General features: G+C 42.6%; 1 protein-coding gene and 1 pseudogene across 1 annotated transcript; both read right to left on the minus strand.

Annotated features, from left to right (window-relative positions):
- Nucleotides 1–2,169: 2,169 nt before the first annotated feature.
- LOC115514058 (glutathione S-transferase A2) lies at nt 2,170–14,318 on the minus strand. The gene is made up of 7 exons (XM_030315713.1): nt 14,240–14,318; nt 8,850–8,954; nt 8,421–8,472; nt 7,025–7,157; nt 4,975–5,116; nt 3,306–3,437; nt 2,170–2,445 (listed from the first exon to the last, which is right to left on the minus strand). The coding sequence occupies exons 2-7, from the start codon at nt 8,934–8,936 to the stop codon at nt 2,320–2,322; spliced, it is 672 nt and encodes a 223-aa protein (XP_030171573.1). The 5' UTR covers nt 8,937–8,954; nt 14,240–14,318; the 3' UTR covers nt 2,170–2,319.
- A 3,812-nt stretch (nt 14,319–18,130) lies between these two features.
- LOC115514060 lies at nt 18,131–23,398 on the minus strand (annotated as a pseudogene).
- Between the last annotated feature and the right edge of the window lie 2,972 nt (nt 23,399–26,370).

Consider the following 26,370-nt stretch of genomic DNA (forward strand, 5'->3'; position numbering starts at 1 on the left):
CCCATAGATCCTGCATTTCTTGGGGGAGCTCAAATTTCAGGCTCAGTAGAGAACTGAGGCTGGACATCACTCTAGTCCAGCCTCTCCTGCACAGCGACAGGCCGGGGGGTAAAGGACTATATATCTCCATGTACAGTTTGAGATCCCAGGCTTGAGTGACAGCAAGGAGGGACACCTCCACTTCCTTCCCTCTGAAGCTATAGAGAAAGAGGATACTGCTGCCCACGTGGATGAACGGTGGCCAGTTTTGACCAAACCTTCTCAGACCAGAGAGGGTCTTCCCCAGAGGGATTCTGGGAGTTTTGGTCAGTCTTGGGTCTACTGGACTCCTTGAATGGAGTGAGCCCCTAGGTTGCTGGATGTACCATTGCAAAAGAGACTGCTTTTGGGAATGAACGTTCCTACTGGTCTAGGATGTGTGCTTGAGTGACTTAAAATGAATATTGAAAAGATGTGATTTTATTATATGTACATCAGGCTCATAGAGCAGGGTGTATGGCTGCACTTCAGTGGCTCCCTATTTTCCTTGGAACAAAATCCAAACTTCTTGCCATGGCCTTCAAAGTCCTTAGACTCTAGGCCTTGTTTCCTGATCTCACCTCATCATTGCCCTTCCCCACCTGTGCTGTCATGCTACACCCAGACCTAATGACTTCTGTTTCCTCCAATACAAATAGTCTCTCTCTTGCATGGCCAGTGATCCTGCTGACCTCCTGCCTGGATTCCATCCTTACTGCCCAACCTAAACTCCCCCGACCTTACCTGCTGCAACTTGGCTCCTCAGATCTCACATCAGCTATGACTGCCCTTCATGACAGACCATGAAGGACTCATAGATTCAGGCAAAGGTGTCCCAATTAGGTTCATGCTCAGCATTATCTTGTGCCCCAGCATGAGGTTGTAGATTAAATTATGTCCCCCAGAAAGGATAGGTTGAAGTCTTAACCCTGGGTACCTGTGAATGTGACTTTCTCTGGAAATAGGGTCTTTGGAGTTGCAGTCAATTTAAGATGAGGTTATACTGGATTAGGATGGGCCCAAATTTGATTACTGGTGTTCTTATAAGAAGAGGAAAATCTGGATAGACACACACACAAATGTGTATGCCATGTGACAATAGAGGCAGAAATTGGAGTTAGGCATCTACAAGCCAAGAAATGTCAAAGACTGCCAGCAGCCACCAGAAGCTAAAGAGGCATGGAAGGGTCCTTCCCTAAGCCTTCAGAGACAGCATGGACAGCTCATACATTCATGTCACACAAAGAACTTCAAAAGTGTGAGGGAATACACTTTATGGTTCTTAACCACTAAATTTGTAGTCATTTGTTACAACAGCCCTAGGAACATGATATACAAGGTATGTATGATTTTGGGTTAGAATTACCTATTTTTTTTTGTTTCTATCACTATAGTAACCTCCCATAGGCCAAAGACTATATCTGGCTTGTTTATTATTAATAACCCAGCTCCTGGAACACAGAATGTTCTATATTAAAGATAAAATAAATATATGCTCCATAACTAAACAGGAAAAAAGATTCATCAACTGAGGGAAAATGGTTCAGTACAGGAAAGAAAGAAAGAAAGAAAGAAAGAAAGAAAGAAAGAAAGAAAGAAAGAAAGAAAGAGAAGGAGGGAAAGAAGGAAAAAGGCAGGCAGGAAGGAAGGAGGGTGAAGGGAGGAGGAATCTTTTAGGCTGCATCACAAAAACAGCAAATACAGGGGTACCTGGGTGGTTCAGTCGGTTGAGTATCCAACTTCCCCACAGGTCATGATCTCACACTTCATGACATTGAGCCCCATATCAGGCCCACGTCAGGCTCTGTGCTGATAGCTCAGAGCCTGGAACCTGCTTTTTTGGATTCTGTGTCTCCCTCTCTCTGCCCCTACTCTGCTGGCATTCTGTCTCTCTCTTAAAAACAAATAAACATTAAAAAAAACTTTTTTAAAGAAATACAGCAAATACAAAGAAAAAAAAGAGTATTTTTTGTGTTACTAAATATAGGTCACATGAAACTTTCTACTTCAATCTTTTTGACAAGGTATATGATAGCTGTTATGACAATTTTTTAATATATCAAAGAATCCATTAAATTTTTTTCTCCCTTTATTTATTTTTAAGTCCAAGAGATGTCCTAGGGGCTGATCATGATTTGATATTTGGTAAAAACAAAATAAATTGCTTTGCAAATCTTCATGTAGATGAAATTATATACTTTTGAAAACTTTACTAGCCTCACAATCATCAGCATCTTACATCAGGTAACGCACGTCGTTGTTGGAAGCCCCAGATGCAAGTGCTGGCCATCCATGCCTGCTTCATTTAATCCTGAAAATCTTCCTTGCTTTTTCTAAATCTTCCTCACTGATAGGAGGCTTCCTCTGGCTGCCAGGCTGCAGAAACTTCTTCACGGGAGGGAGATTGCTGATTCTGGTCTTCAGGGCCTGCAATACACAAGGGCACAGCCTCAGACGGAGCCAGGGCCAGCCCCATCCCTGGCACAAGCCAGAGACCCTCCTAGACAAGGACCAGCTGAGTGCCCTCCATCAGCACCAGTGTGAGGCTGGGAAATGCACAGCCAGTGAGACAGGAAGACGGGAGGAAGAAAAGACAGCTCGATCCCATTTTCCCCAAAGATGTCTTTCAGGCTCTATTCAGTTTCTATTCAGTTTCTTCTTCCCTACACGAAAATCCTGTAGCTTCATGGCTTTTGTGCAATACAGGGAAGAGGATTGTGTCTGTCAGAATCCACACACATCAAGTCTCCAAACAGACAATGAAAATGTAGGAAAATTGCCCTGGACGAGAGACAGAAAATATAGAAAGCTGAACCATGAGACTGGTCAAAACCAGGCATCCCACTGAGCGAGGGGCTGAGAGAGGGAGACTCTGCCCAGGGAAACATGATGTCTGCTCTTAGGAGCAGGTGCGGAGGGAAGAAATCAGAAGGCAGGAAACCTGCTCAGACAGGCACAGGAAGGAAAGAGAAGGACACAGGTGGATAAGGGAAATCCCAGAGAAACCAAGGACAAATGCCACAAAGCAATGGGGATGGGGAGACTGAGGCCGAGCCCTGGGTCCTTCTCATGGTAAAGACAAAGTGTTCTTCTTGGGGAAGCATCCACCTCAGATGTTCTGGGCATGACAAGATTCTCTGCATGCCTCGACCAGCACCCAGGAGGTAATTAATGCTGGAGATGTGGGGACAGCCAAGTCCTGGGCAACGATGGGACCCGAATGTAAATGTTAGATTCTGGAGGGGGAGATGCGAGCCTTCCCTCCTGAAGGCTGTGAGAGAGATTACCTTCAGCAGAGGGAAGTTGGCCATAAGGCTGGGGTCAAGCTCTTCCACATAGTACAGAAGTTCAACCAGGTGAATGTCAGCCCTGCTCAGCCTGTTGCCAACAAGGTAGTCTTGTCCGTGGCTCTTTAACACCTGGCAGGTTTGAGGAATTACATCATGAGCACAGGCATGGTCAGGCTGGGTCCCTCTGCCCCTCCCCACACTCTCCAACCCAACCTCCCCACCTCTGCTGCCTCACTGAGGGGGTGTTGACTGCAGACCCTCTTCGCTGCACTCTGACGCAGTGTGACAGCAGGTCTCTGCTGTTCTGTCCCTGCTCCTCAGCTGAAGCCCCAGCTACCGTTTCCCTGAAACGTGTGCTCCTGTGTATCCCTTTCAACTATTCTGATGTATGCAACTTTTCCTAATAAAATGTTGGGGAAATTCACAAAATTTATGAAAACATCCCAATAATACGCAAATGATAACGTGAAGAGAAAACCCCACGGCATCACCAGCTTAAGGCAATTTGCGTAAATATCCTTTCACACTATGTACACATATAGAAACATGGATAATTGTTATGCAAAGAATATAAGACCACTTTAAATGCCATATGGTAACATATGTTTTGCATTTAACTTACCATAGGGCGCTTTGATTTCAAAGTATAGGCTTGCTCAAGTGGGATGACTGTTCAGGTCTTTGCAATGTGAATGCGCCCCAACTCTCAGCACCACAAAGGTCAGGAAAGGGAGTATTTTTTTTAAGTTTATTTACTTACTTTGAGAGAGAGAGAGAGAACGTGCACGAGTGGGGGCAGGGGCAGAAAGAGAGGGAGAGAGAGAATCCCAAGCAGGCCCTGGGCTGTCAGCACAGGGCTCAGTCTCACCAACTGTGAGATCAGGACCTGGGCTGAAATCAAGAGTGGGATGCTTAACCAACTGAGTCACCCGGGTGCCCCAGCCCATAGTTTCCATTTAGCATGATTTCAGGTAGTTTGGATCTTGAAACATTCTCCTCTTACGTCCAAGGAGAAACATTAACTGAGATAAGCACTGTCTATGATGGAACCTTATTTCCTTAGTTTGCATGGCTGTCCTCTGAAGTGTGAGAGCCATGCCTTTGAGTAGGTCAATTCTTTTCTCCCTAACATCTCTCCATCTGTATCTTCCTCTTCATCACACTGCCCCCATCTCTGACTAGACACACCTCATCTGTCCACCCCCCAAGACACTGCCACTTTCTCCCGAAGGGCAGCTGGCCTCATGTCTCCCTATCTCCCTACGCATGTTGCCACAGTATCTCCTGATGCATTGCTCTCACTGTGTTCCTCTTGGATCAAAGCCCCTATGTGGTGCTCTGTCTGCAGGACCTACTCCAGTGTCCAGTGTGGCTCTTAGAGCCTTCAGCAGCCCAGGCTCTAACTATGACCATGAAAGTCTGCCAAATAGAGAATTCTCGATTGGCTCCTGGTAAGTTGAAGTCTTGCTGGAAAATTAAAACTTGGGTATCACTGGTGCAATTCTTCCTCACAGTCAGTTTTTATGAAATGCCTTGAGAGTAAGGGTGCTGCATCAATATTCAGGAAGGCTCATTGGAAGTGAAGGTAAAGGTTCAAGGGCTGCCAGCCAGTCTTTCTTTGTCCTCTATGTCCAGCACCCAAAGTGCTCAATGACTGTCCACTTACTTTTTCAAACACGGGGAGATAACGATCTGTTACTTTCTCTTTGATCTGGGCAATCTTGGCTTCTTTCTGATCAGGTGGACACAGAGGCAAAACGAGGATCATTTCATTCAAATCTGCCATACCTTCTGTGTACATATCTATCCTGAAAGACAAAATGACCGAATTGTCAAATGTCTTCTGCCTTGATTTTAGAGTTGAAAAATGTATGAGAATGGGGCATCAGGAGGTGGCAAAGTAATTCAGCTCCATTTGATGCATTTTTATATGCCAGTCATTCAGCTCTGATTTTTACTTGATTTGAACATTTCATCCTAGAACAAGCCACCAAGGTAGATATGTGTCTAAAACTTTCATTATACACATGATGAAATAGAGGGACAGAGAGCATTGGTGACCTGTCCAGAGTCACAGGGAAATTGGTGGAATCCTGCAAATACCTACTGGGACCATACCTAGGGTCTGTCACCTCCATGGTGGCTTGTTCTGGGCACAAACGGAGTGTGACTCCATGTGGCTAAGACCTGCCCCCTAAGTGATCTCCAGAGAGAGTCCCTGGCACAACCATCTCAGTCATGTCCCCTTCCTCTCTCATCCAGTTACACCACCCAGGCCTGTTTAAACCAATGTCAGCAGGTTTTCCAATAATTTCCCACAGCACATGGTTCCACACTCCGTCCACATACAGTTGCCCAACTCTGGCCTTGTTCGCATTTCTCAAGTCTTCACCTAACATATCTCCTGAAATGGTGAAATACTTTGTACATTCCAAGTAGCACATATTCCAGGAGAGTAGTTTTGAATGTTCCAAGTTGGGCTTTCTGTAAGAGTTTTTTTTTTTAATAAATCTTTATTAGCACATAATTCAATACCATAATGTGTACACTTCAAGAGTGTTTAAGTTTGTGATTTTTATAGTAAAGACACAGAATTCTGTACCATCACCACACACTCATTACAGAATATTTTCCTAGTCCCAAAAGAAATGCTGTATACTTTTACACCCATTCTAATTTCTTCCCTCCTCCAGCCCCTGGCAACCACTAAACTGCTTTCTGTTTCTATATATTTGAATGTTCTGGATATTTCATACAAATGGATTCACACAATATGTGCCCTTGTGTCTGGTTTCTTTCATATAACATGATGTTTGCAAGGTTTATCCATGTTGTAGCATGCATCAGTACTTCATTCCTTTTCATGGCCAAACAATATTGCATTGATAAGTAGACTAACCACTCATCATTTGATGCACATTTGTGTCATTTCCACATTAAGAATTTTAAGAACACCACTGCTATAAACATCTGCGTACAAGTTCTAGCGTGGATGTGTTTTCAGTAGTCTTATTTGCATACCTAGTAATGGAGTTGCTGGAATATGGCAACTCTATGGTTCACTTTTGAGCAACTCATAACAGTTGTTTCTGAGATTTAAATTTCAATCATGTGGTCCCATAACCACAGACAGAACCCACAGATATGGTTGTATTGACTAAATCTGGCTACTTCGGTCCTGTATCAAAATGCTCGTGATAACCCTGGCATCTTGAGGACCATGCTCTGCTAACCCTTGTCAAGCGGCCAGTCCATATAACAGGCTGGTAAGTGAAGTTCTTGATCATCATTTTGATAATTTCTGAACCTTCAGAATCAGCGCCTTTGGATCCTTCTGTTTCCTAGTCTTATCTGCCGGACACTCAGACTCATCCTTTGTCTCTAGCTGTTGGCTGATATCCAGCTCCTAAAGGCCTGAGTACTGAGAATAGTGACTCCACCATCTTTCTGGCTTCCTAGTTCATCAGTGTTAGCAAAAGACTGTCACCATATGTGCTCTATATGTGGACCACTTCCTTTTCTGTAATCCCACTTGGTGAATCCACTCCTAGGGGAATCCCTCATCCTCACAGCTCTCTGTGGTTTTGGACCTCAATCTATACCGCCAAGTCCTGTGCTGCTGCTGGCCACGATCCCCCCAACACAGTCCTGCCTGCCCAAGAACCCAAATTTTTACATTAATTGCTGATGAAAGAATAAAAAAAAAAGTACTGTACAGAGCTCTCTCCTTTATGTCTTTCCCATAGAGGTTGTATTTGGTGGCAATGTAGTTGAGAATGGCTCTGGTCTGGACCATCTTCATTCCATCAATTTCAACCATTGGCACTTGCTGGAACATCAAACTTCCATCTTTTGAAAAAAGAAAAGAAGAAGCAGAGTGACATATTTTATGGATCATACTCTTTTAACATGAAAAACGTTTGTTGCCATGACCGAAGATATAAAAGGAAACAAAAATTATTGCCTGGTAACATTTCACCATATCTGTATTTTGGTTTTTGCATCCTTTAATCCTCTTTGATCTCAGTCTGCATTTTACTTTTCACCTATTATTTCATTTATCTTTTTTGGAAAAATTTTTAATGTTTTTTTTTTTTTTTTGAGAGAGAGAGAGATGAGCGAGAATGGGGGAGGGGCAGAGAGAGAGGGAGACACAGGATCTGAAGCAGGCTCCAGACTCTCAGCTGTTAACACAGAGCCTGATGTGGGGCTCAGACCCACGGACGGTGAGATCATGACCTGAGCCAAAGTCAGACGCTCACCGACTGAGCCACCAAGGCGACCCTCATTTATCTTTTTATTTACCATCCAGATACATGGTAGGTTCCTGTATTTTTTGTGGTTGATTTACTTTCATGGGTGTTTTAGGAAATGTTGAGAGAGGCTACACCAGGGCCAACATCGCATTCAGTTCAAATGAAACATTCCAAAGTAAGTCTCTGGGTTCATGCCATTAAGACGAATTTGAAGGGAGATTTCTATGCAGGGTGTTTTGCTTGCTCCCCCAGTTCTACCACTGGACAGTGTGTATCGGGCAAGCCCTGGTTTCCTGACTCTGCTGATGCGAGTAGTGCTTGAACTTTGTTCTTCATCTCCATCTTCATACTGTCACCTGGCCTTTCAATTAATCCAACTAAACCATCTTATTATCTGAGTCTATGATATTGCTAGGATATAAGCTTGCAATAATCCGTCAGAGAAAAGAACTCACACAACTGCTGGCCTATTTCTACTCTTCATTCTACTGCGTGAGTTTGAGAGTCCTTGCCTGGGCAGGCTATGTGGGATCCTGAACTGACCCAGCTCACTTGGGGGCAGAAAAGCTGGAGAGTGCAAGGGGAGGGCATTCACAGGACACGGGGGGGGGGGGGGGGGGGGGGGGGGGGGGAGGGGGATAGTTCCTTTAGCAAACACTCAGAGTTCAAGTTTCCCCCCACCCAGCCTTGAGTGAGGTGGAAGATCTGCCCAAGGAGCCCCGCCCCTTACCTTGGAGCCACTCCTCTTCCATTCCACCACCCCCAGCTCCCACCACACTCACAAGTAGGTGTTCAAACCCTAACTTATGACTTCTACCTGATCCTCTCATCCGAGGAATTAGATACCTGGTCTTACCATTCTTTAACTTATCCAAGTCTTCTGGAGTTTCTATAAATTTCTCTTCAAACTGGAAAGCAGAAACAGTGAATTAGCATACCTAAAATATCAAGGATGCTTCTTTAAAATCATCTGATATTTGAAAAAGATTCATGTTTCTAATTATTGCACAAATGTCAAAAATGATATTTTGTAGATTGCTTAAATCAAAATCCAGATAAGGCTTACACATTATGCTTAGCTTCTGAGTTTAAGTTCTTTGATGAGAAGAAATTTAATAATATATTAGGTGAAATCTGTTCATCTCTTAATAGCTGACAATTTTTCTTTTAACATAAAGCTCTTGACAGGTCATTTATAAAAGTAGAAGAATCTCCTAACTTATGTGAGAAACGTATTCTGATAGAGTCAATTTTTGGTCTAAGGATGACAAAACTCAGATCTAACCTCTACTCCGGCTGAAGCCAGGAGCCACCGGATGGACTCCATTCTGCCACGTCCATTAAAGTAGTGAAGCTTGGGCTTCCCTGCCATGATAGACTCTGAATTTCTCTAAACATGAATGAAACAACAAACGAATGAATGAATGAATGAATGAACAGATGAACGATATCACAGAAGCAAAAACATACTTTTTGATGTTGGTCAAATAGCACCAACAGTGCTTAAGGAGTACCTGCCTTCCTCATAGAAGAATTAGAAGAGACCCTAGAATGTCTTTCAAGGCCCAATTCTCATACATCATTAGCCAGTCCTGGGAAACTCTTCCAAACCCTGCTTGTTACCTCCACTAGGTAAAGTCTGATTCTCTTGGCAGGCTAATAGGTGAGAGTATGTGGTAAGGATGCAGGTGTGGGTGTAAGGAGGAGGGAGAAGGATTAGAGAATTGCAATTTGTTGAAACTCTGCTAATGATCCTGACCCAATGCCAGTCCTTTTGGATACATTATATCTTCAATCATCATAATGGCCCCATGAACTATTTGTTATCGGACCCATTTTTCAGTTAATGAAACCAAGACTCAGAGGTGAAAAGGCTTGTCCATAGTCTTCTCTAGTTAGTGATGGGCATGGAAATCCACACCTAGGACTAAAAAGAGAGCAGGCTTGGAATCCACTCCAGTGCTGGCGCTGGGAGCCTATGAGGGACACTGAAAGCAGAGGACATCTCTGACAAGACCAGGATGAGGAGCAGAGTCAGGCTTCCACTCCTGACTGTTATGCTGCTTTTGTTTAAAACAAAGTTAGGACTAAGACTCGCTTAACTTCAGCTCAAAAGACCCTGGTTCTTTTTTTTTTTTTTTTAATGTTTTATTTATTTTTGAGACAGAGAGAGACAGAGCATAGCAGGGGAGGGGCAGAGAGAGAAGGAGACACAGAATGGGAGGGGCAGAGAGAGAAGGAGACACAGAATGAGAAGCAGGCTCCAAACTCTGAGCTGTCAGCACAGAGCGTGACACGGGGCTTGGACTCAACGGGGCTTGGACTCAACGAACCGCGAGATCATGACCTGAGCCGAAGTTGGAGGCTTAACCAACTGAGCCACCCAGGCGCCCTGACCCTGGTTCTTTCCATAGACACAGGATGCTAATTGCTAATTTCCTTCAATTCCCTTCCTTTTTTTTTTTTTTTTTTTTTTTTTTGATTCTACATTCTGCCTTTACTTGGTGCACTTTATAATCTGAAAAACGGGATATCACCATATTAACATTACAGTCAATGGAACAGAACTAACATTTCTTCAATGTCTATCATACAATGGGTATTCTCGCCTATTTATCTTCAATTAATCCTACAAAAATCACCTGAGATACATTCTGTTATTAGTGTCATTTTAAAGTTGAGGATACTGAGGTTTCTTGAGTAACTTGCCCAAAGTACGTGGTGAAGTTGGGACTCAAACCTACCTCTAACTCAAAGACAAAGGCTTTATTTTCTACACTGGTGTTTTTAAAAAATGCGTGACAATCCTTCAGTGGATTGTGAAATCCACTAATTTTTAAAATGAAGTAGGAGAAAATAGAAAATATCAGAGTGCATTCATGTAGAAACACAAACTTTGTTTCATGAGGCCTTAGCTTCAATTATGTGTTTGTTGTGTATAAGGGCCTGTGTATGAGTACACACTCATTTGATCAGTATAATGGTACTTTGTGATACTTTGTGTCTGGTCAATGAAGTTTGAAAGCCCTTGGTCCATCCCAGGCTGCAGGGAAAGTGAACCAAGCAGGGAACCAGATAATAAAACTCAGTGGCTCAAACAATGGATGTGCTATCATAGGTGTGAATGGAAACACACAGGACTCATTAAAAGGTGGAGTCCCCAAGGCAGGTCTTAAGGAGGAACAGTTGCCTTTTCTATGCAAATCCCAAGCTCTGTTTGCAAAACGTTAAGATTGTCTTGCAAAATTTTGTTGTGGAGTTTGGGACAAAAATATACCTCCCTTACCCAGTGGATACATCTTTGAAAAACTGTGTGAGTTGAATTTTAGAATTTTAGATATCAAAATGTTTTTAATGTCCACATTTTTCATTTGGGACTCAACAGTCAAATCTTTAGAAAGTAAAGAACCATTTGGAAACATAGTTACTCAAGTCATCTGTAATTAGAGATTTTGTTTATTGTACTTTTTTACCACAGGGAATAGAGGTACTATGAGTCAGCAGAATGAAAAGAATAGCGCTCATGCTATGTGTGTTTTGAACTACAGGTCACAGAGCTGTGATTCAAACCCTCACACTGCTTACCCATGGACTGAGGATCAGGTTACTAAAGGAAATGATATTTACCTTATGTAATATTTTATCATAGGACTCCCCCTGATAAGCAACTTTGTTCACCTTCTGAAGGGGAGGTCTCCAGAGGCCTGATAAAGGCTGGGGCAAAGGTTATCAGAGAACTTTGCCTGATCAAGACAACAGCAGATTTCTGGTTCTGCCCCGGCCATGTGCATCCCTTATGTCTTCCGTGTCTGGCCCATCCCCCATGCCACTGGCTCCCTGATCCAGGCACTATGGAGTCTTTCCTGCCCCAGCCCTTTGCATGGATTCCAGCCACTGCTTCTCCCTGCAGCTGGTCACAGCACTAGCACAAGGCCTCACTGTCAACTCGGGTTGAAAATGATCCCTTCTCTCCCAACATCCTGTTTCTTACCTGGTAACAGACCTTTCACTGCTCCTTCTTCAACACTTTGTTTCTGGTGACATGTAACGTATATCCTGCTTTCAAAAAATTTCCTTCAAACTTTCTCGACTAACATCATTGATCAGTTTCATGTACTAAGAAATGATGGTTCACAGGAACAAGACAGGAGCCTGATTTGGTGTCTGCCCTAAAGGGTTTAGAGATAACTGGCAGCACACAAAAGGCCCAGTGGTGACTCCAGTTTAATTGGGTCCAACCCCCAAATCATGATTCTCTTACCCAAGTAATTCAGAGCAAGGTGAAGGTTGCCAGGCTGAAAGCCAAGGCTCCTGCCTCCCAGGACAGCATGACATGTTCATGCTCATTGCCTCTTTGACCACCATTTGTCTGTTTTCCTGCTCTTCAAATTAGGATTGTGCCTTATCCTTGTCAACCCTGCTCTTTCGAGCATCTTGCAAAGTGCTTTTTCTTCACTGTGATTTCAATATCTTCTGCCATACATGCTATATCTTTTCCCGTGGATTCTGTTATGCCTGGACAACTTCTTGATTGTGACAGTGATGTCACTGAAACTCTAGTCTCACCTGTCCAAACCTGTCTTTCCCCACCAATGTTAACACTTAGGACAGCACATCGTTGACTCTTATATTCTGATTGCAATGACTTGTGCATTCTAGCTAGGTGAATTTCTGTGCCTTTTAAAGGTGAATTAAGTGTTCTGCTGATTACCTACTTTTCCCATCAAGATTTCTTGAGTTTGGGAGTTGGAGAAGTCACATAATCTAGTGATTCTTAAGTAGGGGTGATTTTGCTTCCCCACACCTTGGAAGACATCTGATAACGTCTAGAGACATCGTTAGGTGTCAAAACCAGAAAGGAGAGTGTTGCATTGTCAGCTGGGTAGGGATCAGAGATGCCTTTGATATGGCATGAGACCATGCTTGATGTGCCTCCGAATGCTTTTTGTCTCCTACTAGTCATTCTGCATTTTATCTGCTTATTTTTCATCAACCGTGTTATCCTAACAGACACATTTATTGGATACTTAGTTGAAAATGTCTTATGGTTGACTGCAATTAGCTACTGTACCTATGTAGTCTTTCCAGGATAGATGCACTGCCATTTTGGGAAAACACAGTAATTCTCCATTATCCATTGGTACTTATTCTGCTCCACAGGCTGCCTGTCACTGGCCCTAGGGTGGAGCCTGCCCCCCACACTGTGCTCTTTCTAGAAGTACTGAGTGAAACAGAAAGAAACCATGAGAATCTTAACTGTGTCAACAGTACTGCTGAAGTAACCATTTCTTGCAAAACTTGTAAATAAGCTCTCATTGTAGATATTTTAAAGGTCGAAGTTCACAAATTTGAGAAAATATGTATGTTAACACTATTGTCAAGTACATTCTTTAAAATTAAATGTACATTTCTATAACACATTTTTAACTAAACAACAATGGCAACAAAAGAACAATTAACAGGACAGCTCCCCCACAATAGAGAATAAGCCAGCCTAAAGTGTCAAGAAGGCCAAGCTTGTGAAACCCTGTTCCAGCCCTTCTCTAGGTTTGCCATGAGTTGCCCAGAAAGAGAATGGGGCTTGCCAGTCAGCTAATCAGAGCAGAGACTGACTTAGAATCTAGTTCTGCTGACATTCAGATTAATTTTTTCTCTTATTAAGTCTTAATTTTTAATTTTTACAGCCTACATCACATCACTGTATCATAATTCACAACTATTGCGTGTTGACTATAATGGTTCTCTGTGTCTGCGCGGGATACATTCCAAGACCCCCAGTGGATGCCTGAAACCGAGGAGAGTACCAAACTCTACATATACTATGTTCTTTTCCTATATATACATACATACGATGAAATTTCATTCATAAATGAGGCACAGCAGATGAACAACAATGACTAATAATAAAATAGAACAATTCTAATGATATGCTATAATAAAATGATGGGCAATTTATAACATACGAATATTTTCTTTCTGGAATTTTCCATTTAATGTTTTCAGACTGCAGTTACCACAGGTAACTGAAACCGCAGAGGGCAAACGACACATAAGGGGGCCACTATGCTTCCAGAGAGAAAGTAAGTCTGGCAAAACACTCGCACTCTCTCCTGCACTAGTCATATTCTCAGATTGCTGAAATGGTATCGTTCTTTTTTCTGCTTATATCAATCAGTTTTTTCTACCTAAATCCTTACGTCCTAGGTTTCTAATCTCTTTATTTTTATATTTCTGTAAAGATGTATCCAACAGCAAGTGAATAAACATCTCTTGGGGCACCTGGGTGGCTTAGTCGGTTAAGCATCTGACTTCAGCTCAGGTCATAATCTCACAGTTCATGGTTTTAAGACCTGCATCAGACTCTGTGCTGACAGCTCAGAGCTGGAGCCCGCTTCGGATTCTGTGTCTCCCTCTCTCTCTGCCCGTCCCCTGCTTGTGTTTTCTCTCTCTCTCTCTCTCTCTCTCAAAAATAAATGAACACTCAAAAAACAAAACAAAACAAAACAAAACAAAACAAAAAAGCTCTTGAACTGTTCCCCAGACACACCAAGAAGTGTAATGTGAGTATAAAATAGGCTTTTCCTTGTGCTAAGGACACATTTGAACGCAGTTTTCTGGTGACCTAGAGAAGAGGATGGAAGGCAATGTCTGAAAACTTAGAAAAGCAGTACTTACCTTACTGAGGTCTGTTTCCCACTAGGCTCAGCAGCTGCGTGCCAATCCTTCCTGCGTTTATAAGCTCTTTGATAGTTAGTAACTCCTCCTCTGTGAGGTGGGTAGAGTTCACTGGGGGAAAAGTCACTCCCACAACGTTCAAGGCCTTGGCTTCTGTGACAGATTTGAAGGAAATGGCGAGTCACCTTCTTATGAAACAACTATTTAATATGTTCCTTTTCAAGGTTGGCAATTCAAAGATTAAACAATTTCTGACTGATTGGACTCTCTCTGCTAGTTAGTGAGGTATGGCTTTGGGAAGAAATTTACAGTGAGGTTTTCATGAATTGCATACTAGAACCAAGACAGATGAAAAACCTCTACCACGAGGCTAGCAAATCTCGGGAATGCCTTTTATATTGGGTTTTAAATAAAATACAGGGCACCCAATTGAATGTGAATTTCAGATACATAATACATTATCTTTTGGTACTGGCACAAAAATAGACATATAGATCCATGGAGCAGAATAGAGAGCCCCAGAAACAAACTCATCATTATATGGTCAGTTAATCTTCAAAAAAGGAGGCAAGATATACAATAGGAAAAGAGTCTCTTCAACAAATGGTGCTGGGAAAACTGGACAGCTACATGCAAAAGAATGAAATTGGACTACTTTCTAACACCATTACAGAAAAATTAACTCTCAATCGATTAAAGATCTAAATGTGAGACGTGAACCGGGAAAATCCTAGAAGAGAACACAGGCAGTAGTTTCTCTGACATCAGCCTTAGCAACCTTTTTCTTTCTTTTTTTTTTTTTTTTAATTTTTTTTTTTAACGTTTATTTTTTTTTGAGACAGAGAAAGACAGAGCATGAACGGGGGAGGGTCAGAGAGAGGGAGACACAGAATCTGAAACAGGTTCCAGGCTCTGAGCTGTCAGCACAGAGCCTGATACAGGGTTCGAACTCGCAGACCCCGAGATCATGACCTGAGCTGAAGTCGGCCACTTAACCAACTGAGCCACCCAGGTGCCCCGCAACATTTTTCTAAATATGTCTCATAAGGCAAGGGCACAAAAGCAAAAATAAACTGTTGGGACTGAATCAAAATAAAAAGCTTTGCACAGAACAGAAACAATCAACAAAACAAAAAAGCAACTTCCTGAATGGGAGAAGATATTTGCAAATGATATACCTGCTGAGGGGTTAATATCCAAAATATCTAAAGAACTTATTTATACAACTCAACACCCAGAAAACAAATAATATAATTTAAAAATGGGCAGAAGATATCAAGAGACATTTCTCCAAAGAAGACATCCAGATGGCCAAGAGACACATGAAAACCTGCTCAACGTCACTCATCGTCAGGGAAATACAAATCAAAACCACTATGAGATATCATCTCACTCCTGTGAGAATCGCTAAAATCAAAAACACAAGAAACAATGAGTGTTGGTGAGAATGTGGAGAAAAAGGAAGCCTTGTGGTTGGTGGGAATGCAAAATAGTGCTGCCCCTGTGAAAAACACTATAGAGTTTCCTCAAAAATTAAAATTATAATTACGGTATGAGCCAGTAATTCCACTGCTGGGTATTTACTCAAGGAACATGACAGCAATGCAAAAAAAAAAAAAAAAAAAAAAAAAAATATATATATATATATATATATATATATATATATATATATACACTCCAATGTTTATTGCAGCATTATTTAGAATAGCCAAGATATGGAAGCAACGCAAGTGTACCTGGACAGATAAATGGATAAAGAAGATGTGCTGTGGGGTTCCTGTGTGGCTCAGTTGATTGAGGGTCCAACTCTTGATTTGGACTCTGGTCATGATCCCAGGGTTGTGCGATCAAGCCCTGCATCAGGCTTCACACTGAGTGTGGAGCCTGCTTAAGACTCTCTCTCTCTCTCTCTCTCTCTCTCTCTCTCTCTCCCCCTCTGCCCCACTTCCCCACTCACCCTGTCTCTCTCTCTCTGCCTCTCTAAAATAAAATAAATAATTAAAGCAAAGATGTTCTGTGTATATACACAAAAAAATATTACTCAATCATAAAAAGAATGAAATTTTGTCATTTGCAACAACACAGATTGACCTAGAGAGTATAAAGCTGAGTGAAATAAGTCAGTCAGAGAAAGACAAATACCATACGATTTCACTCATCTGTGGAATATAAGAAACAAAAGTAAAAAGAGAAACAAAAAAACAAAAAAAAACCCAGACTCTTAACTATAGAGAACAAACAGATGGTGATCAGAGGGGAGGTCAGTGGGGGATTAAGAGTATGAGTAGTGTGATGAGCACTGAGTAATATATAAAATCTTTGAATCACTGTATTGTACACCTGAACCTAATATCACACTGTATGTTAATGATGCTAGAATTAAAAAAATTTTTAATTACAAAAATAAAAGCTTTCAAAAAATAAATACTCATTTAGTATAAGTATGCCCTTAATGTTGTTTGGAACATACTTAACACTAAAGAATTATTGTTTACTTGAAACTCACATTTAACTGGTATCCTGAATTTTTTCTGCTAAATCTAGAAATCCAGTTTGTATGCTTTTTTCTCACTGTCACACTCCAACCAGCCTTCCTAGCCTCTGGGCCTTTGCACTTACTATTTGTTCAGTTTGGAATACTCTACCTAAAGCTACTGTATTTATCCAATTATGTTCTTTCTAACAGTATTTTGACATTATATGTTTACTATCAGTTTCCTCCATGGACTACGAACTCTTGGAAAAGAGTCTTCATCTTGTTTTCAGTCAAGCCCCCATTGCCTGGCACAGCATCGGACACATATTGGCATGTAGAGCTCAATAAATACTATGCTGTTTTAAAATAATTAAATGGAAAATTTCTAGCAAATGCAAAAGTAGAGGGAACAGAGTAATAAATCCCGATGTACTCATCCCCCTGCTTCAGCAACTGCCAACAATCTTTTTTCATCAACACCCTGTAATGGGTGGTATACCGGCCTCCTAAAAAGATAGGTCCATGTCCAAATCTCTGGAACCTGTGAATGTGATCTTATTTGCAGAAGAGGTCTTTGCGGATGTCATGAAGTTAAGGAACTTGAGATGAGATCATCATGGATGATCTAAGTGGAACCTAAATCCAATAACACATGTCCTTGTAACATAAGGAAAAATACAGATACACAGAAGGTGAGGTGGTACAAAGATGGAGGCAGAGATGCAGACGATGTGGCCATGAGTCAAGAAAAGCAAGGAGTGCGAAAAGCCACCAGAAGCTGGAAGAGGCAGGGAAGGATTCTCCCCTAGAGCCGCTGGAGGAAGAGCAGCCCAGCCACCATCTTGACTCTAGACTTCTGGCCTCCCAAAGTGTGAGTTCTGTTGTTTTAAGCCTTCCCTCTGAAGTACTTTGTTAGAGCAACCATAAAAAACCACTGTATACTCCCATCTACTGCCCCCCAATATCATGGGAGTTTGTGAAGAAAACCCTAGACAGTGTATCACTCCATCTATCAAACATTTAATACATTATCTCTAAAATGTAAACAGTTTTGGGGTGCCCGGGTGGTTCAGTCAGTTAAGCATCTAACTTCGGTTCTGGTCATGATCTCATGGTCTGCAGTCCATGGGTTCCAGTCCCACTTTGGGGTCTGTGCTGACAACTCAGATCCTGGAGCCTGCTTTGGATTTTGTGTCTCCCTCTCTATGCCCCTACTCTGCTGGCATTCTGTCTCTCTCTTAAAAACAAATAAACATTAAAAAAAAATTTTTTTAAAGAAATACAGCAAATACAAAGGAAAAAAAGAGTATTTTTTGTGTTACTAAATATAGGTCACATGAAACTTTCTACTTCAATCTTTTTGACAAGGTATATGATAGCTGTTATGACAATTTTTTAATACATCAAAGAATCCATTAAATTTTTTTCTCCCTTTATTTATTTTTAAGTCCAAGAGATGGCCTAGGGGCTGATCATGATTTGATATTTGGTAAAAACAAAATAAATTGCTTTGCAAATCTTCATGTAGATGAAATTATATACTTTTGAAAACTTTACTAGCCTCACAATCATCAGCATCTTACATCAGGTAACGCACGTCGTTGTTGGAAGCCCCAGATGCAAGTGCTGGCCATCCATGCCTGCTTCATTTAATCCTGAAAATCTTCCTTGCTTTTTCTAAATCTTCCTCACTGATAGGAGGCTTCCTCTGGCTGCCAGGCTGCAGAAACTTCTTCACGGGAGGGAGATTGCTGATTCTGGTCTTCAGGGCCTGCAATACACAAGGGCACAGCCTCAGACGGAGCCAGGGCCAGCCCCATCCCTGGCACAAGCCAGAGACCCTCCTAGACAAGGACCAGCTGAGTGCCCTCCATCAGCACCAGTGTGAGGCTGGGAAATGCACAGCCAGTGAGACAGGAAGACGGAGGAAGAAAAGACAGCTCGATCCCATTTTCCCCAAAGATGTCTTTCAGGCTCTATTCAGTTCTATTCAGTTTCTTCTTCCTACACGAAAATCCTGTAGCTTCATGGCTTTTGTGCAATACAGGGAAGAGGATTGTGTCGGTCAGAAATCCACACACATCAAGTCTCCAAACAGACAATGAAAATGTAGGAAATTGCCCTGGACGAGAGACAGAAAATATAGAAAGCTGAACCATGAGACTGGTCAAACCAGGCATCCCACTGAGCGAGGGGCTGAGAGAGGGAGACTCTGCCCAGGGAAACATGATGTCTGCTCTTAGGAGCAGGTGCGGAGGGAAGAAATCAGAAGGCAGGAAACCTGCTCAGACAGGCACAGGAAGGAAAGAGAAGGACACAGGTGGATAGGGAAATCCAGAGAAACCAAGGACAAATGCCACAAAGCAATGGGGATGGGGAGACTGAGGCCGAGCCCTGGGTCCTTCTCATGGTAAGACAAAGTGTTCTTCTTGGGGAAGCATCCACCTCAGATGTTCTGGGCATGACAAGATTCTCTGCATGCCTCGACCAGCACCCAGGAGGTAATTAATGCTGGAGATGTGGGGACAGCCAAGTCCTGGGCAACGATGGGACCCGAATGTAAATGTTAGATTCTGGAGGGGGAGATGCGAGCCTTCCCTCCTGAAGGCTGGTGAGAGAGATTACCTTCAGCAGAGGGAAGTTGGGCCATAAGGCTGGGGTCAAGCTCTTCCACATAGTACAGAAGTTCAACCAGGTGAATGTCAGCCCGCTCAGCCTGTTGCCAACAATGTAGTCTTGTCCGTGGCTCTTTAACACTGGCAGGTTTGAGGAATTACATCATGAGCACAGGCATGGTCAGGCTGGGTCCCTCTGCCCCTCCCCACACTCTCCAACCCAACCTCCCCACCTCTGCTGCCTCACTGAGGGGGTGTTGACTGCAGACCCTCTTCGCTGCACTCTGACGCAGTGTGACAGCAGGTCTCTGCTGTTCTGTCCCTGCTCCTCAGCTGAAGCCCCAGCTACCGTTTCCCTGAAACGTGTGCTCCTGTGTATCCCTTTCAACTATTCTGATGTATGCAACTTTTCCTAATAAAATGTTGGGGAAATTCACAAAATTTATGAAAACATCCCAATAATATGCAAATGATAACGTGAAGAGAAAACCCCACGGCATCACCAGCTTAAGGCAATTTGCGTAAATATCCTTTCACACTATGTACACATATAGAAACATGGATAATTGTTATGCAAAGAATATAAGACCACTTTAAATGCCATATGGTAACATATGTTTTGCATTTAACTTACCATAGGGCGCTTTGATTTCAAAGTATAGGCTTGCTCAAGTGGGATGACTGTTCAGGTCTTTGCAATGTGAATGCGCCCCAACTCTCAGCACCACAAAGGTCAGGAAAGGGAGTATTTTTTTAAGTTTATTTACTTACTTTGAGAGAGAGAGAGAGAACGTGCACGAGTGGGGGCAGGGGCAGAAAGAGAGGGAGAGAGAGAATCCCAAGCAGGCCCTGGGCTGTCAGCACAGGGCTCAGTCTCACCAACTGTGAGATCAGGACCTGGGCTGAAATCAAGAGTGGGATGCTTAACCAACTGAGTCACCCGGGTGCCCCAGCCCATAGTTTCCATTTAGCATGATTTCAGGTAGTTTGGATCTTGAAACATTCTCCTCTTACGTCCAAGGAGAAACATTAACTGAGATAAGCACTGTCTATGATGGAACCTTATTTCCTTAGTTTGCATGGCTGTCCTCTGAAGTGTGAGAGCCATGCTTTTGAGTAGGTCAATTCTTTTCTCCCTAAATCTCTCCATCTGTATCTTCCTCTTCATCACACTGCCCCCATCTCTGACTAGACACACCTCATCTGTCCACCCCCCAAGACACTGCCACTTTCTCCCGAAGGGCAGCTGGCCTCATGTCTCCCTATCTCCCTACGCATGTTGCCACAGTATCTCCTGATGCATTGCTCTCACTGTGTTCCTCTTGGATCAAAGCCCCTATGTGGTGCTCTGTCTGCAGGACCTACTCCAGTGTCCAGTGTGGCTCTTAGAGCCTTCAGCAGCCCAGGCTCTAACTATGACCATGAAAGTCTGCCAAATAGAGAATTCTCGATTGGCTCCTGGTAAGTTGAAGTCTTGCTGGAAAATTAAAACTTGGGTATCACTGGTGCAATTCTTCCTCACAGTCAGTTTTTATGAAATGCCTTGAGAGTAAGGGTGCTGCATCAATATTCAGGAAGGCTCATTGGAAGTGAAGGTAAAGGTTCAAGGGCTGCCAGCCAGTCTTTCTTTGTCCTCTATGTCCAGCACCCAAAGTGCTCAATGACTGTCCACTTACTTTTTCAAACACGGGGAGATAACGATCTGTTACTTTCTCTTTGATCTGGGCAATCTTGGCTTCTTTCTGATCAGGTGGACACAGAGGCAAAACGAGGATCATTTCATTCAAATCTGCCATACCTTCTGTGTACATATCTGTCCTGAAAGACAAAATGACTGAATTGTCAAATGCCTTCTGCCTTGTTTTTAGAGTTGAAAAACATATAAGAACAGGCATCAGGAGGTAGCAAAGTATATCAGCTCCACTGGATTCAATTTTTTAATGTTTATTTATTTTTGGGAGAAAGAGAGAGAGAGAACAAGTGGAAGAGGGGCAGAGAGAGGTAGGAGAAAGGATCTGAAGCAGGCTCTGTGATGACAGCAGAGAGCCCAGTGTGGGGCTTGATCATGACTGCGAGATCATGACCTGAGCTGAAGTCAGATGCTTAATCGACTGAGCCACCCAGGCATCCCTTGATTCATTTTTATATGCCAGTCATTCAGCTCTGATTTTTACTTGATTTGACCATTTCATCCTGGAACAAGCCATCAAGGTACATATACATGTCTAAAATTGTCATTATACTCATGACCAAATAGAGGGACAGAGTCACACACAAATCAGTGAAATCCTACAAATACCCACTAGGACCATACCTAGGGTCTGTCACCTCTGCCATGACTTATTCTGTGCACAAATGGAGTGTGACTCTATGTGGCTATGACCTGCCCCCTAAGTGATCTCCAGAGAGAGTCCCTGAACAGCCATCTTTCCCTTCCCCTCTCATCCTGTTACACCACACAGACCCGTTTATGTGCCCAACATCAGCAGGTTTTCCAATTATTTCCCACAGCACATGGTTCCACACTCCGTCCATATGCAGTTGCCCAACTCTGGCCTTGTTTGCATTTCTCAAGTCTTCACCTAAAATATCCCCTGAAATGGTGAAATTCTTAATACAGTTTCAACCAGTGCATATTATAAGGGATCTCTTTTTCTTTTGTTTCAAACTGGCTTTTCTATCTTACTTATAAAAATACCGGTTCTGCTGAAATATATTCACATAATTGTCACCCTTTACAATGTATTTCTGTAGTTTTTAGTACATTATGAAACCATCAACACATTCTAATTCCAGAACATTTTTATCACCCCAAAAACAATTCTGTGCCCGTGACAGCCACACGCCATAATCTCATCCCTCCAGCCCCAGGCAACCACTCAACTACTTTCTGTTTCTGTTGATTTAAACATCTGGACATTTAATACAATTGAAATCATACAATATGTGGCCTTTTGTGTCTGGTTTCTTTCATATGGTATGTTTTCAAAGCTCATCCTTGTTGCAGCAGGCATCAGTAATTTATTTTCTTCGTGGTTAAATAATATTCCATTGTATGGGTATTCCACCTTTTGCTCATCCATCCATCGTTGATGGACATTTTATTTATTTCACCTTTGTGACTACTAAGAACAGTGCTGCTATAAATGTTTGTGAACAAGTTCTTGTGTGAATATTTTTTTTAATTCTCCTGGGTGCATATGCAGCAGTAGAATTGCTGAAATATGACAACTATGTGTAATTTTTGTGTACTTGCTGAGAGTCCTTTATAAGATTTAAGTTTCAATCATGTGGTCCCATCACAACAGACAGGAGATTGCCCAGACAGCATATTGACTAAATCTGGCTGCTTCAGTCCTGTATCAAAGTGTTCAAAGTAACCGTGGCACCTTGAGGACCAGCCTCTGTTAACTTTTGTCAAATGGCCAGTTCATACAACTGGCTGATAAGTTAGGGTCCTAGTCATTCTAATTTCTGTAATTTCTGAAACTTGTAATTTCTTAATTTGTAATTTCTGAAATTTGAGAATCCAAAGGATCCTCCTTTGGATCCTTCCTTTCTCAAGCCTTATTCTCTAGACACTCAGACACTTGTCCCTTGTCTCTAGTTGTTGGCTATCTTCAGGTCCTAAGGCCTGAGTACATGAGTCATGCTGCACCATCTTCTTGGTTTCATAGTTCATCAGTTTTGGAAACCTCTGTCATTCTGCTATACCTCTAGACACACCCCCTTATATAACCACACTCACTTGAGCCCACGCCAAGTTTACTATTTCCTCTCCCTGGTAGGTCTCTCCTGTGCTAGACCTCAGTTATACCACCAAGGCCTCTACTGCTGTTGGCCATAAAACCTGTGAGCACAGTCTTGTTCATTCAGGGAAGGAACTAGATTGTTCCTCTTAACTGTTGCTGAAAACCCAGAAAATGTACCAAACAGGGCTCTCTCCTTTATGTCTTTCCCTCAGAGGTCATATTTGGTGGCAATGTCGTTGAGAAGAGCTCTGGTCTGTACCATCTTCATTCCATTGATTTCGACCATTGGCACTTACTGGAACTTACAGACTTCCATCTTTTGAAAAAAAAGAAAAAAAAAAGCAGAGTTAAATGTTTTATGGATTATACTCTTTTTGGATGAAAAAAAAAGTTTGTGGAAATGACTAGAGATTTTTTTAAAAATGAAACTAAAATGACCTGCTAACACTTTAACAGAATGGCATTTTATTTTTAGGTTCCTAGAGTCCTTGTTTTTCCTCTCAGTCTTTTACTCTTTACCCTATTATTTCATTTATCTTTTGATTTCTCATCCAGGTCCATGAGAAGTCCCACATAATTTTGTGACAATTTATCTTCATGGAGACTTTAGGAAGATTTTGGAAGAGGGCTACAAGGCTGCCAACCAGATGTCATTTCAGATGGGAAGTTCCCAAGTAAGTCTGCAACAGCACTCCAGCCCGTCCTAAAGGTTAACTTGCTTTGAGTTAATACATTCCTTCCTTGCTGACCTATGTCCCTGGATCTGTGACAGACTGGCCACGGGCCTTGAGGAGTGAGGGATCAGACCTTTCCCAGGCTGCAGAAGCCAGTGGGTTTGTTTGAAGATGCCTTGGCTTTCTGATTAACACAGCAATTTTTTTTTTCAGCAAAATAATTTTTATTTTTTAGGTCATACAAATGATTTTACTAACCTCCCTTTGTGTATCTGTAGACCTTAACCTCCTCTGCAGAAAGAACAGCACTCCTGCGTATTATGAAACAGGAACTAGACCCGCTCACACAACTCTGAGCAGTGAGATGACATTTGCAGCTGGCATCAAGTCTGTGCGTAATCAAGAAATGTTGCAGACCGCTGCATTCCCTTTACTGATTAACTACCGTGACCCCCCTGAAAAATTCCTTTGGAAACCTTGGAGTCGGCTTTTGGACAAGAGTCTGCTTCTCCCCATGTGTCCAGCCTCCTGAATAAAGCTCATATTCCTTTCCAATCAAAACCCACCTCTTGAGTATTGGCCTTTTGAATGACAGGCTTGGAGCTCATAAACAAAGCTCAGGTGTTCATGGCACTTAAATGAGTTTTGAAAGAGAGTTCTATGGAGGGGTTCCTTTCCCTGCTCTTCAAAATCTGCATTATTTGATAGGATATTAGCTTGCAATAACCCATCAGAGAAAAGAACTCACATAACTGCTGGCCTATTTCTACTCTTTTCATTCTACTGCATGTGTTTGAGAGTCTTTGCGTGGGCAGGCTATGTGGGATCCTGAACTCAGCTCACTTGGGGGCAGAAAAGTTGGAGAGTGCAAGGGGAGGGCATTCACAGGACATGGTGGGGGGGGGTAGGGGGGTGGGGATAGTTCCTTTAGCAAACACTCAGAGTTCAAGCCCACCCAGCCTTGAGTGAGGTGGAAGATCTGCCCAAGGAGCCCCGCCCCTTACCTTGGAGCCACTCCTCTTCCATTCCACCACCCCCAGCTCCCACCACACTCACAAGTAGGTGTTCAAACCCTAACTTATGACTTCTACCTGACCCCCTCATCCGAGGAATTAGATACCTGGTCTTACCATTCTTTAAGTTCCCCAAGTCTTCTTGGAGTTTCTATAAATTTCTCTTCGGACTGGAAAGCAGAAACAGTAAATGAGTTCTTGTTATTTCATTCCATAACATTATAGAACTTTGAAACCTGAATGGCGCTGTCTGGTACATACTATGGAGAAGGTAAGATTTCTGAGTGTGGCCAGGAATGCAGAGGAGCATGATCATGGCCATTTGGAAATTTAGATTAGACCCATCAAGACAACAGCATGGGCTGCAGCACATAACAGCTTATTCTTGTCAGTTCAATTGACCTCCACCCGCTTGGTGATGGGGTTGTCATTGGCAAAGATTAGGTTGTGATTGGGAAGGGGGATGTCATTTTGGAGGGAAGGAACTGAGGAGTCCTTCTAGTTATGAGTTTAATATCTCAGAAAAGCCAGTCTCACCACATGAGACAGACAGGACATTGCGTGTGCCCCAGTGTGGGCTATGCCACTGGGAGCCGTGACCAACTCAGATGTTGCCACCAGGGGCCTCTGAGGCCATTTATATCACTACATTCCATTTTATATTAAAGAAAGAAAGAAAGAAAGAAAGAAAGAAAGAAAGAAAGAAAGAAAGAAAGAAAGAAAGAAAGAAAGAAGAAAGAAAGGAGGGAGGGAGGGAGGGAGGGAGGGAGGGAGGGAGGGAAGGAAGGAAGGAAGGAAGGAAGGAAGGAAGGAAGGAAGGAAGGAAGGAAGAAAAACAAAAGTATCACCTGGAGAGCTTGTAGAAGCACAGATCCTGGGCCTCCTTGAGGCGAGATTCTCATTTAGTTGGCTCAGATGGAGTTCAGGAATTTGCACTTCTACCCAGCCTTTCCACCTCTGGGTATATACTCAAAAGAATTGAAAGCAGGGTCTTGAAGAACTACTTGTATGCCCACGTTTATAGGAACAGTATTCACAACAGCCAACAGGTGGAAGCACCCAATGTTCACTCAGAGATGAATGGACAAACAAAATATGCTGTGCACACCCAATAGAATATTGTCTAGCCTCAAAAAAGAAGGAGATTCTGACACATGCTACAGCATAGATGAACCTTGAGGACATTATGCTAAATGAAAGAAGCCAGACACCAAAAAGGCAGGTACTGTATGATTCCATTTACATGAGATGCCTAGGGTAGCCAAATTCAGAGAGACAGTGGTTGCTCATGGTGGGGGAGAGGAGAATGGAGAGTTGTTTCACAGGTACAGAGGTTCAGTTTTGCAAGATTAAAAGGAGTTCTGGAGATGAAAGCTGGTGATGGTTAGACAACAATGTGAATGTGCTTAATGCCACTCAACTGTACACTCAGAAATCAGTAAGATAGTAAAGTTTATGTTATATGTATTTTGGCAATCAATCAGTCAATCAATCAATAGCATTCTAAGCTCCCTGATGGAAATGCGGCTGGCCAATGAACCCACACAGTGGAGCAGCCTTACAAAGAGGACTCCACCAGCCATAAAAACATTGGCTCTGTA

This window comes from Lynx canadensis, chromosome B2 (genome assembly GCF_007474595.2).
Source record: "Lynx canadensis isolate LIC74 chromosome B2, mLynCan4.pri.v2, whole genome shotgun sequence".
NCBI classification, from domain to species: domain Eukaryota; kingdom Metazoa; phylum Chordata; class Mammalia; order Carnivora; family Felidae; genus Lynx; species Lynx canadensis.